The sequence below is a fragment of the Sprattus sprattus genome (assembly GCF_963457725.1).
Source record: "Sprattus sprattus genome assembly, chromosome: 5".
Taxonomy (NCBI): Eukaryota; Metazoa; Chordata; class Actinopteri; order Clupeiformes; family Clupeidae; genus Sprattus; species Sprattus sprattus.
The window spans coordinates 4467152-4478281 of NC_137924.1; the positions used below are offsets into that span (position 1 = coordinate 4467152).

At 43.8% G+C, this 11130-nt stretch overlaps 2 protein-coding genes across 2 annotated transcripts in view; one reads left to right on the plus strand and one right to left on the minus strand.

Annotated features, from left to right (window-relative positions):
- Positions 1–6141: 6141 nt before the first annotated feature.
- LOC308365275 (mid1-interacting protein 1A-like) lies at positions 6142–6624 on the minus strand (the record flags this gene model as incomplete). Its single annotated transcript, XM_080838650.1, has 1 exon — positions 6142–6624. The coding sequence occupies one exon, from the start codon at positions 6622–6624 to the stop codon at positions 6142–6144; it is 483 nt and encodes a 160-aa protein (XP_080694776.1).
- A 2401-nt stretch (positions 6625–9025) lies between these two features.
- The window catches only part of LOC308365930 (cyclic AMP receptor-like protein A), a gene marked incomplete at its 3' end in the record, with an annotated part of 21252 nt that continues 19147 nt past the window's right edge, over positions 9026–11130 (plus strand). The window contains exon 1 of the mRNA XM_080839566.1: positions 9026–9157. Coding sequence (XP_080695692.1) covers positions 9074–9157 — 84 coding nt within the window. The 5' untranslated portion in view covers positions 9026–9073. The remainder of the gene's footprint in view (positions 9158–11130) is intronic.

The following is an 11130-nucleotide window of genomic DNA, read 5'->3' on the forward strand; positions in this document are numbered from 1 at the left end:
CTGAGAATGCCACCTTGGGTTTCTCTGTGATCTCTTTCTCCAGATTCACTACTTCAGTCTCAGTGGCTGCCAGTCTGGTCTTCACTGCTGTCAGCTCTGCCTCTTGTGCTGCTTGTTCCATCATTAGTTTCTCCACCTCAGCCTTCATAGTGGCCATCTGTGTGTCGTGTGCTACTTGTTCAATCTTCATGTTCATCAGTTCAGTCTTCATAGTTGTCATCTCTGCCTCCTGGGCTAAATTCACCCATTCCAGAGCCTCAACTTTAGACTCACTGACTGCCAGTTTTTGTTTCACAGCTGTCATCTCTGTGTCTTGGGCATCATCTACTTTGTACAGCAGATCTTTGGTGTTCTGTAGCTCATCCTGAGTGAAAGTCAGAGTCATTCTCAGCTCCACTAACGTGATTCCTTGCTTGTCCACCATGTTTCTGAGTTCCCTGAGCTCAGCAGAGACGTCCAGCTGGGTAGTGACTGCAGCAGCAGCAGCCCCAGTGCTCTGGCTCTCTGTGTGAACTTCAGTCTGGGTGCTCTGAGTCTGAAATCCACACATGGAGAGCAGCAGCACCAGCAGTGTGATGACAGCCCTCATCTTTAACATAACTCACTCTCTGACACACAGTAGTTGTGTAGTAGCAGTGGTAGTATTTGCAGTAGTAGCAGTAGTACTAGTAGTTGTAGAGGGTTGTTAGTCTGACACCCTCTTTTATATACCTCAGTTACTCATTATGTAAGACATATCATGACGTTTTGAGGTTCGATTCAGTCCAGGGACACTGATAAGATTTAGAAATTGTAGATTTTCCAGGACATATCTGGTTATCAGTGTTGTGGGAAAATCCAACCAGTCACCCATATTGTAGGGCAGGTGTGGCTTCGTATTCTGTTCATCTAAGGCTGCAATGTCATACTCTCTCTCTCTCTCTCTCTCTCTCTCTCTCTCTCTCTCTCTCTCTCTCTCTCTCTTTCTCGCTCTCTCTCTTTGTCTCTCTCGTCTGCTGCAGTCTGGGAGTGAGCCCAGGCTCTCTCTCTCTCTCTCTCTCTCTCTCTCTCTCTCTCTCTCTCTCTCTCTCTCTCTCTCTCTCTCTCTCTCTGAGAGTGGGCCTGTGTCTCTCTCTGGCCTGCCAGGACGTGGGCGAGACTGACAAGCTTGTTGTTGTTGAATACTTATATGCAACTTCAGAGTCCTGAGGTAACTTGAGTGAATTTTCATCTTACACACTCTCTCTGACACACTCAGTAGTAGCAATAGTAGTAGCAGTTGCAGTAGTATTGTATGAGACCCTTTAGTGATTATTTATAAAGGTTTCATCACTTTCAGGGTGAACCTGTCACCCATCATGTAGGGCAGGTAGTGCTGCATGTCCTAATTTCACTCCTTCCTCTCAGACTTTAAGAATCACATCTACTCTTTCTGTGAATGATAGTGAGGATCTAGACTTTAAGAATCACATTTATTCCTTCTGTGAATGATAGTGAGGATCTAGACTTTAAGAATCACATATATTCCTTCTGTGAATGATAGTGAGGATCTAGACTTTAAGAATCTCATCTATTCCTTCTGTGAATGCTAGTGTGGATCTAGACTTTAAGAATCATGTATATTCCTTCTGTGAATGCTAGTGAGGATCTAGACTTTAAGAATCACATCTTGAAGAGAAAACGCTGTTCCCCGAGACTTTAATCGTTTAATCGCTGTTTTGAAGACTTAAACAGCTGTCACTGGTAGGATCAGTTAGGTAAGGTGTGGGTTAATGTCCTCATTCAGTCTAACTTTTTTTTAACTCACTCAGTCCAGTGTTAAGTTCAGACAGATCCACTCAGTCCAGTGTTATGTCTGATGTGTCTAGCCCCTGTGTTGACACAGACCCACTCAAGTCATCTGTTATTTAGTCTGACTGCATTAGTAAAACACAGGATTGGTTTTGTGTGTGTGTGTGTTCGTGTGTGTGTTTCTGGGATCATCTTTCACATGTGGCCTATTCACCCACAAATTCCCCAGTGTGTGTGGAAGCAGGTGTGTGTGTGTGTAGGTGTACGGATGTGTGTGTATTTGTGTGTGTGGGGGTGTGTGTGTGGGTGTGTCTATGTGTATTGGTGTTTGTCTGTGTGTGTGTGTGTGTGTGTGTGTGTGTGTTTGGTATCATGGGTGTTTTCATTATTGTGTCACTGGTACACCATCCTTGCTAGTGCAGTCATGCTATGTGTCTTATGTGGGCTAGCATGACTGGGACTGCACTGTGTTCACTGAAAGGACTCTGACTAAACTGTAAAACTCTGACTAGAATCACGTATGTATGTGTGGTATTCACATGCCTTTGTTTCCTAAGTGCTGACCTTTCTGGCTTTGTATTTGGGCTTAAACTAGTGTGTGTGTGTGTATGTGGGCTTTAACTAGTGTGTGTGTGTGTATACGTGCTAAACTAGTGTGTGTGTGTGTATGTGGGCTTAAACTAGTGTGTGTGTGTGTGTGTGTGTGTGTGTGTATGTCTGTCTGTGTGTGTGTGTGTGTGTGTGTGTGTGTGTGTGTGTGTGTGTGAGTGTATGTGTGTGTATTTATGTGGGAACTAGTGCGTGTAAGCAGGAGGTGGAAAGAAAGACTGTGTGTATTTTTTTCCTAATTCTGGAACATGTACTCCCAAGCGTTTGCAAAAAGCAGAGTAAGATGACCTCGGACGTGGGAACCCACCATGTGGTTATCTCTGCTGACATAGTGCTTTTGGGTCAGAGAACGCCAACTTCAGCCTACTGTGTATAAACCTTGTGTGATTTGTTCAACTTCAGCCTGTTTATAAACCTTGTGTGATTTGTTTTACTGCAGCATATGTACCTTACTTTGCTTCTATCTTGTCTGCCAAGACATGAGTGAGCCCGACATGCATATTGAATAAAGAGATACTCATACCCAACTCCGGAGTCCAAGGTCAACATTAAGTGTGGATTTTCACCTAACAACTCGTTTGGACAGTACAGACTGCTCTGACTGGGAGCCTGCTTGCTTGTCTACAGATTCTTCATTTTAATGAGTGAGAAAGAAGAAGCTTAAAAGCTGCCCTGTTTTAAAGCATGTGTATTGCACACTAAAATGTGTTTAAAGAAGAGGTATAATAATAATATTGCTTTACTTGGAGTGAAAAAAACCACATGAAGAATCCATTCTTCCTTCAGTCTTCTCTTCTTCATCTCTTTCCCTCTTCCTGGTTCTCCCATAACTCCCTCTGCCTACAGGCGGTTAGTACAGAACACTGACCACTATATCCATGGCAACCTTGCATAATGTGTTTATGTGTGTGTGCATGTATCGGACGTATAAAATCGGGACGCTAGCAAATGCATTGTTTCCTATGGTACGGCGCGCCTTGCGTGTGCACCTTTTCTCCGCCACGTGTTGCGTCTTTCTAGCGTTTTTTGGGTGCGCTTAAAAGTTGAACTATTCTCAACTTTCCAGCGCAAGGCAGGGAAGCGCACCGCTCATCAATGTCACACTCGGCCCAGGCAGCCAGTCAGATCAAGGAACAGGCGGGCTTTGCTTCTTTACCACTTCTTTCCTGTTTTGATGCTGGTGGATGTGGTATGAACGGTATTTTACAAATGAAAACGGCGATGGCAAATATAGATGAAACCTTAATTTAAGCGGTATTTAACTACGAGGAACTATACAAATGATTCAATCACCAATAGTTCGTATTACGTTTGATCGCCTGGTTGCGCACGCTGCCCCGCTTCAGAGGCGCACAGGCTGTTTCGGCCGCCGCATTTGCCAAGGCGATTTTGAAGCGTCTGCCGTTTTAAAAACGCGTTTGGTGTGTTTCAGCCCATAGGTTTGATAATTACCTACAAAGCTAGATGAAATAATGCTCAGTAAAGATCTCTGTTCCGAAAATCCATGTGATGAAGCTCAGAGTGATGATTTTGAGGTTATCCATTGAAATTGATAATTGAGGAATTAAGAAAGATGATTTGTGATTTTGAATTATCCATTGAAACAGATAAAAGGAGGGACTGATGGAGATCATTTCCAATCACTGTTAATGACTTAAGAATATATGAATCAGGACCCTTGTATTAATATAATCCTTGTATGAATAATGTGCTTATGAAAGCAGGAACATTGCTTTTCTGTGTGCATGTGTAACTCAGATTATAAGGTGCCACTTAGTCTGCATATGAACAAGAGCATGTTTAGACCAGTGGAGATAAGAAAGGAACTGTGCTTCTTCTGACCTTGTGCAAAACTGCCATCCTTGCAAGAAAAGGAGCCTCGGCCGTCAGAGATCCACCGCGTGGTTACCCCTGCTGAAAACTAAACCTCGTAGCTGGAGATTAAATGACTGAAGGGGGAGTGTAAAAAGTTTGGGAAACACTGACCTATTTGAACCTATTTATTTGTAATTAAAGTTTTTTATTTATAAACATACATGGTACATATCTTATAAGGTACAGTGTACAGAAAAAGGATGGTCAGAATACAAAATTACATGTTGGTTGAGTGTTCCTGGTTAAAAGAAAACATCATACAGAAAAGAAAAACTACAAAGGTATACTAGCACCGGTCATTCACCACAGCATTAATAAAGTAAAAGGATAACAAAATGGATTGGAACATGTGTACAAAGGCCGTTTCTTTAGATCCTTACAGTGTGCTAGTTAGTCCATAAAGAATACCACACCATTGGGATTTCTTTATGGAATAACCTATTTATTTGAACATTATTTGAACCCTTTTTGTTTGCATGTCTGAAGCAACAGCAATTTAAATTAGGCCTAGCTGAGTGGTCTTGTTTGCATGTTTCATCACATGTTTTGAGTGCATGCTATCTTTTGGGTCTATTCTGGTTATATTTACTTGTTTATTTGTTGTGCACAAACAGGCTTATAGGCCTACTGCAATTAAGTTCCTTTGTTTCAAAATATTTTGGATAATAAATCCCTTTTGACTGAAAATGCTCTGTGCGGTTTTATGTTGTTTTCTGGTGTACATTACAATTTTGATTGCAATATCTAGAGGAAGATTTTCTTGTATTAATTTCTAGGCTCCCACCTGCAGGAGTTGCTTTTTGTGACATATAACAATCGCTTATTAATAAGAATGGAATATAGATTAGCTAAATAAAGCGAGGTGTCTGACCTGTTACAAATACGAAAAGGTGGGCCTCGGAGTATAAAAGGTTGGAGGTTGGGAACCCCTGTTCTAAAGAACTTCTTAGAACACATTTAAAACCCTAATTTTGCCCGTAAGAAAAAGTCAGCAAAGATGTTATCAGTTTTCACAAGCTTTTATTTACAGTGAAAAACAACATAGGAAAACATTATTTACAAACAGCATCAACAATATTTGTCATAGAAGTTACTGGTGATGTTAGAGTCTCATGGATCTCATCATGGTTCTAAAGGGTTCTAAAGACTTCTCAGAGGGTTCCAGGTCATAGACTCTCACAGGGTCAGATCACAGGCTGATGTAAACACACTAGCCATCACTTAACACACACCCCGTAGACATCACACACACACACACACACACACACACACACATTCACAAATGTGATCATTCACTGACTTCAGTAGTAACAAAGTCTTCCATGTTTAGAGGAAGGAGCATTGGTTATAACATGATTGGTGAAGTGTTTAGAGGTTACAGTTACACACATACTGCAGCACATGTTAGTGCACACAGACATACTCTGACACTCTTGTAGTGTACACTAATAACATAAACACACACTCACGCCTGTCAGTTAAATCATAGTTAGAGCATCATTCGACATTAGTCTTCCGCACACTAACTCCAAAAGAAATATTTTTAAATATTTCAAAAGTCTTCAAACATTCATAATACATTATTAATAGGAATAAATATTATCTTTAAGTCATGGCTTGCCGTCTGTCAAACGGAAATCAACGGAATCAGTGCAATTCATAAAAGGTTTGTGGAGAACAGAGCTCCGATTGTCCACATGATGACGCAGGGCAGAGAAGTAGAACTGGAAACAGTCTTTCATTCTTCTCTCGTTCTCTTCTTTCTTTGAGAACTCTTAATTTGTTCCAAGAAAACGTTCGACTCGTCTCCGCGTTGTGCTTTGCGGAAGTGTCATGGTCAAACATTCAAGCAGCAGGTAGAAGTGTGTAAGCGCGAAGGGCGTGTTCTCACTGGCCCCAGCCCGCGATGCCAATCTCCTGCTTGTAGCGGTGGGTGAGGTCGTTGGCCTGGTGCGTGAGCTTTGACAGCACCCCGTGCAGGCCCTTCAGGTGGAACCGGAACAGCTGCTCCAGGTCCACCTCCTCGCTGCTGGCCTCGTTGTCATTGCCGCGTGGTGTCGTGGCTTCTTGCGCCTGCAGGCTCTCCTTCTCCTTGCGTCGCAGCTCGTCGGCGCGGCCCAGGGCTCCCCACTGCATGTCGTTGCGGATGGCCTTGAGCTGCGTGTAGTAGCCGAACATGTCCACCTCGGCGTCCCGCAGGTAGTTCCCGGGCGAGCTCACCTCCTGCTCCCTCTCGTGCTCCAGCGGCACGTCGCGCAGCAGGCTGGGCACCATCACCGTCTGGTCCATGTTGTTCACGGCGCCGATGAAGCTGTTCATGGCGTTCAGCAGAGAGTTCTTCTGCGTGTAGGATTCGACCATTTGCATCATTTTGACCGACTGTGTGTTGTTCTCAAACGTAGCAGAAAAATAAAAGTAAACGTATTCAAGTTTAGCAGACAGGAGAAGTTTGATGGGTAATGTTACTAGTTCTGTCAGGCTCTAGTTTCAGATGTACAGAGTCTTGTCTTCGTTTAGGGAGTCTCGTGCTCTTTCCTCCCGTGTTACTCTTCGGCTTGTGCTGACTACCTGAGACTCTCGTGCTGCCTTTATAGCTCAGGTGTTCTCGAGCCTATAGGGCGGGACTGCAATTCCGCTTTCCTAGGTCAGTGCACTCTCGGGAGACGGGAGGGTGTGTGTGTGTGTGTGTGTGTGTGTGTGTGTTGGGGGGCGGGGCAGGCAGAGGGACAAAGGTTTCATAACATTTCCTTAAGTAGTTTCAGCTTTCAGGTAAAATGGATTGTTAATATCTGTCTCTTCAGAAACAATGGTAACCGTGAGGGAGTGCCAATGTATACACACACACACACACACACACACACACACACACACACACACACACACACACACACACACACACACACACACACACACACACACACACACACACACACACACACACACACACACACACACACACACACACAGAGAGAGAGAGAGAGAGAGAAAGAGAGAGAGAGAGCGAGAGAGAGAGAGAGAGAGAATGCTCTTATGCACCAACTACACAAGGGTCTTAACTGCCACCTCATTTTTTTTTTTTTTTTTTTTGCATAATCTGATGCCCATTGCTCTTATGGTTTCTGCAAGGTTTGCAAACAAGGACACATACAACACAGACACACACACACACACACATACACACACACTGAATGTAAACAACAACAACAAAAACAACTGTACAGACGAATGAATCTGCACATAAACACAACACATTTAACCAAATACCATAAATACATGCAGCCTAAGCCCACACATGCACACACACACAAAGTATAACAACACACCTCAACATTCTTACCCATGCTCTCTCTCACACATAGACGCAAACACACACAAAAACAGAAAAACAAGGCAATCACCACAATCTGTGTCAAGGTGTTGGACTGCATCTGTAAACTTGGACTGTACCTGTTTATTATCTTCCAACATCACTTCCTATCTATGACCACAGACAGCAATAACTAACGCATCAGAAACACACACACACACACACACACATCACTTCCTATCTAAGACCATAAACTGTAATCATTGCTGATGAACGGATGTTTGTGTACGTGTGTGAGTGTGTATGTGTGTGTGTGTGTGTGTGTGTGTGTGTGTGTATGTGTCTCATGTGTGAGTGTGTCTGTGCGCAGGTGCATGTGTCCTATGTCCTATGTGTGAGTGTGTTTTTTGTGTGTGTATGCAGGTGTTTGCATCTTATGTGTGAGTGTCATGTGTTGTTATTCTGCAGAGAAACTGCAGCCATACATCAGCAATGATTACAGTGTACAGTGTATAGATAATAAACACGTACAGTCCAAGTTTACAGATGCAGTCCAACACCAGGACACAGATTATGGTGATTGCCCTGTTTTTCTGTTTGTGTGTGTGTGTGTGTTTGCACCTCTGTGTGAGAGAGTTATACTTTGTGTGTGTGTGTGCAAGGGTGTGCTTATGCTGCATGTGTTTTGGTTAAATATATTGTGTTTATTTGCAGATGAATTGTTCAGTACAGTTCAGTACAGAGAGCGTACTCTCTCTCTCTCTCTCTCCCTCTATGTGTGTGTGTGTGTGTGTGTGTTGTGTGACGTGTGTATATATTGGCACTGCCTCACGGTTACCATTGTTTCTGAAGAGGAAGATTAACAATCCATTTCACCTGAAAGCTGAAACTACTCAGGGCAATGGAATGAAACCTCTCTCTCCGTCTGTCTGCCCCGCCCCCTAACACACACACCCTCCCGTCTCTAAGGTGTGTGTGTGTGTGTGTGTGTGTGTGTGTGTGTGTGTGTGTTATTCTATCCCAGAAAGTGCACTGACCTAAGAAAGTGGAATGTTTTCAAAAACTTCCGGCCTGATAAGAACATTTTGTTTCTCTATCTGATTTGGGCCTACCAGAAGCGTTACTAACACACACACACACACACACACACACACACACACAGACACACACACACACACACACAAACACACACACACACACATACTCACACTCACTCACTCACACACACACACACACACACAAACACACACACACAACCCTAACCCTACCAGAAGCATTACTAACACACACACACACACACACACACACCACACTCCAAGGAGTTGTGAGAAATGTAGTTCTATACAGAACAAGAATCTCTGATAAAGCGAGGTCGGTGTATTATGCGTTTTAGTGCCACATGTTCCTCTTGAGGCACTGTAGTTGCACGGAGCCATCATAGCATGTGATTCCACATGATGAAAGGATGGTGTAAACACAACGGTGTCAGTTGTAGCAAAGTTAGAAGTAAATATGGAAAATGAAAGCTCCACCTTGCCCACTAATGTTAGCACTCGCTGCACTTTCTTCAACACAGGCCCTGACGACTACCACTGTGTAAGTAGGTCATCGCGAAAAGTGTTTGTATCTCGCAATCTGCTTGCAGTAAACGTAGCTAACGGTCCAACTAGCCAGCAAAGCTTCCAAATGAAGTTTCACAGAGGATGCGATCGTAAAACCTGGTAAAGCGTACTGGCAACAGCTTTTATTCACGGTAAATACAAACGTAGCAACTTTTTCAGGTGTCATTTTGAATAGCGTCGATTTGTCGATGACTTTGTTAATCGGAATTAAATGCTTGCTATTAAAGTGGGAGCATCATTAGCTGGTCAACTAGCTGACACAGCTTTGTATTATTGTGAGCTGTGGTGAAAGGAACTTGATTATTATTGCGCTAACTTGGCTCCGGGGTTTCATTTTGCCCTGTACACGTAACTGATCATGACCTACTTTTGCCGTCGGCATAGACTTTACTTTACAGGAACATTTAATTGCTAAGCATGAGAAACATGTCTACATTTTTTTTTTTGCGGTTTCCAGTGAGGAAAAAAACAGCATGCAAATCTACTGTGCTCTTCGTGATACTTTCCAGTTCCGTGAGCGCCTTACCAAGGCTTTATCTGCCTCGCAGAGACTTATTACGATTTATTAACACTTCCTCCTGACACGCAGTGCTCGAAGCAGGTATGTGGCCCATCGGCTTCATTGCCTTGTGGGGGGTATAGACTTGTTTGTGAACTTGCCCGTCAACATTTCTGTCACGCCCATCGCAACCCAGGGCTGGGACGCTGCATCGAGCCTTTGACAGTCGGTATGAAGCGAAAGAGTTACCGGGGCCATAGCTTGCCAGAGGCAGATAGCGAGCGGAGATTCCCTTCCTGATAAAGCAAGTTGTTTGGTGAGCAACAAAAGGCCTTATTCGCCATGGCAACCCTTCTCACATCTGTTGTTGTCGTTTGAGTTTTGTTTTGGACTGATTTGGACAGTCGTCTTAAGAGAGCGATCAGTACAGTATCTGTGTGCAAGTGTCCGTGCCTCCCCCCCCCCCACACACACACACACTGAAACTCCTTTGGAAGCATCACTGGAACACACTCAGAGCACTGAACAGCTTCCTGTTTCTCTAACACCCTTATTAACAGCAGTGTACACTGAAGTCCGATGTGCAGATTTTAGTATTTGAGTGAAGTGTGTTGGGTCTGCACATTCAACATGCACACACCCTACACACACACGCACACACCCTATACACACACACACACACCCTACACACAAACACTTACACATACACACGTACACACACACACACACACACACACACTGAACTCTGATGGGCAGATTTGTGTTTGAGTGAACTGTGTTGGATCTGCACATTCAACATGCACACACCCTACACACACACACAGTGTGTCAGAAGGCCGAAGATCCAAACCTTAGGTGTGTGTGTGTAGGGTGTGTGTGTTTATGCTTGCATGCACACAGATGTGCTGCACTGAGATGTTCACCTTGAGCCAAATTGCCCTTTGTTGTGTATGATCTCCAGATCCACTTTGTAATTTAAAGTAGTTTATAATTAAAGTCCTGTGTGTGTGTGTGTGTGTGTGTGTGTGTGTGTGTGTGTGTGTGTGTGTGTGTGTGTGTGTGAGTGTGAGTGAGTGAGTGAGTGAGTGAGTGAGTGAGTGAGTGAGTGAGTGAGTGAGTGAGTGAGTGAGTGAGTGAGTGAGTGAGTGAGTGAGTGAGTGAGTGAGTGTGTGTGTGAGTGTGTGTGTGAGAGAGTTAGACAGAGAGGACAATTATTAGTGAGTGTGAGTGTGAGTGTGAGTGTGTGTGTGAGAGAGAGGAAGAGTATTAATCAGTGTGTGTGTGTGTGTGTGTGTGTGTGTGTGTGTGAGAGTGTGTGAGAGTGTGTGAGAGTGTGAGTGTGAGTGTGAGTGTGTGTGTGAGAGAGAGAGGAAAAGTGTTAATCAGTGTGTGTGTGTGTGTTTGTGTGTGTGTGTGTGTGTGTGTGTGTGTGTGTGTGTGTGTGTGTG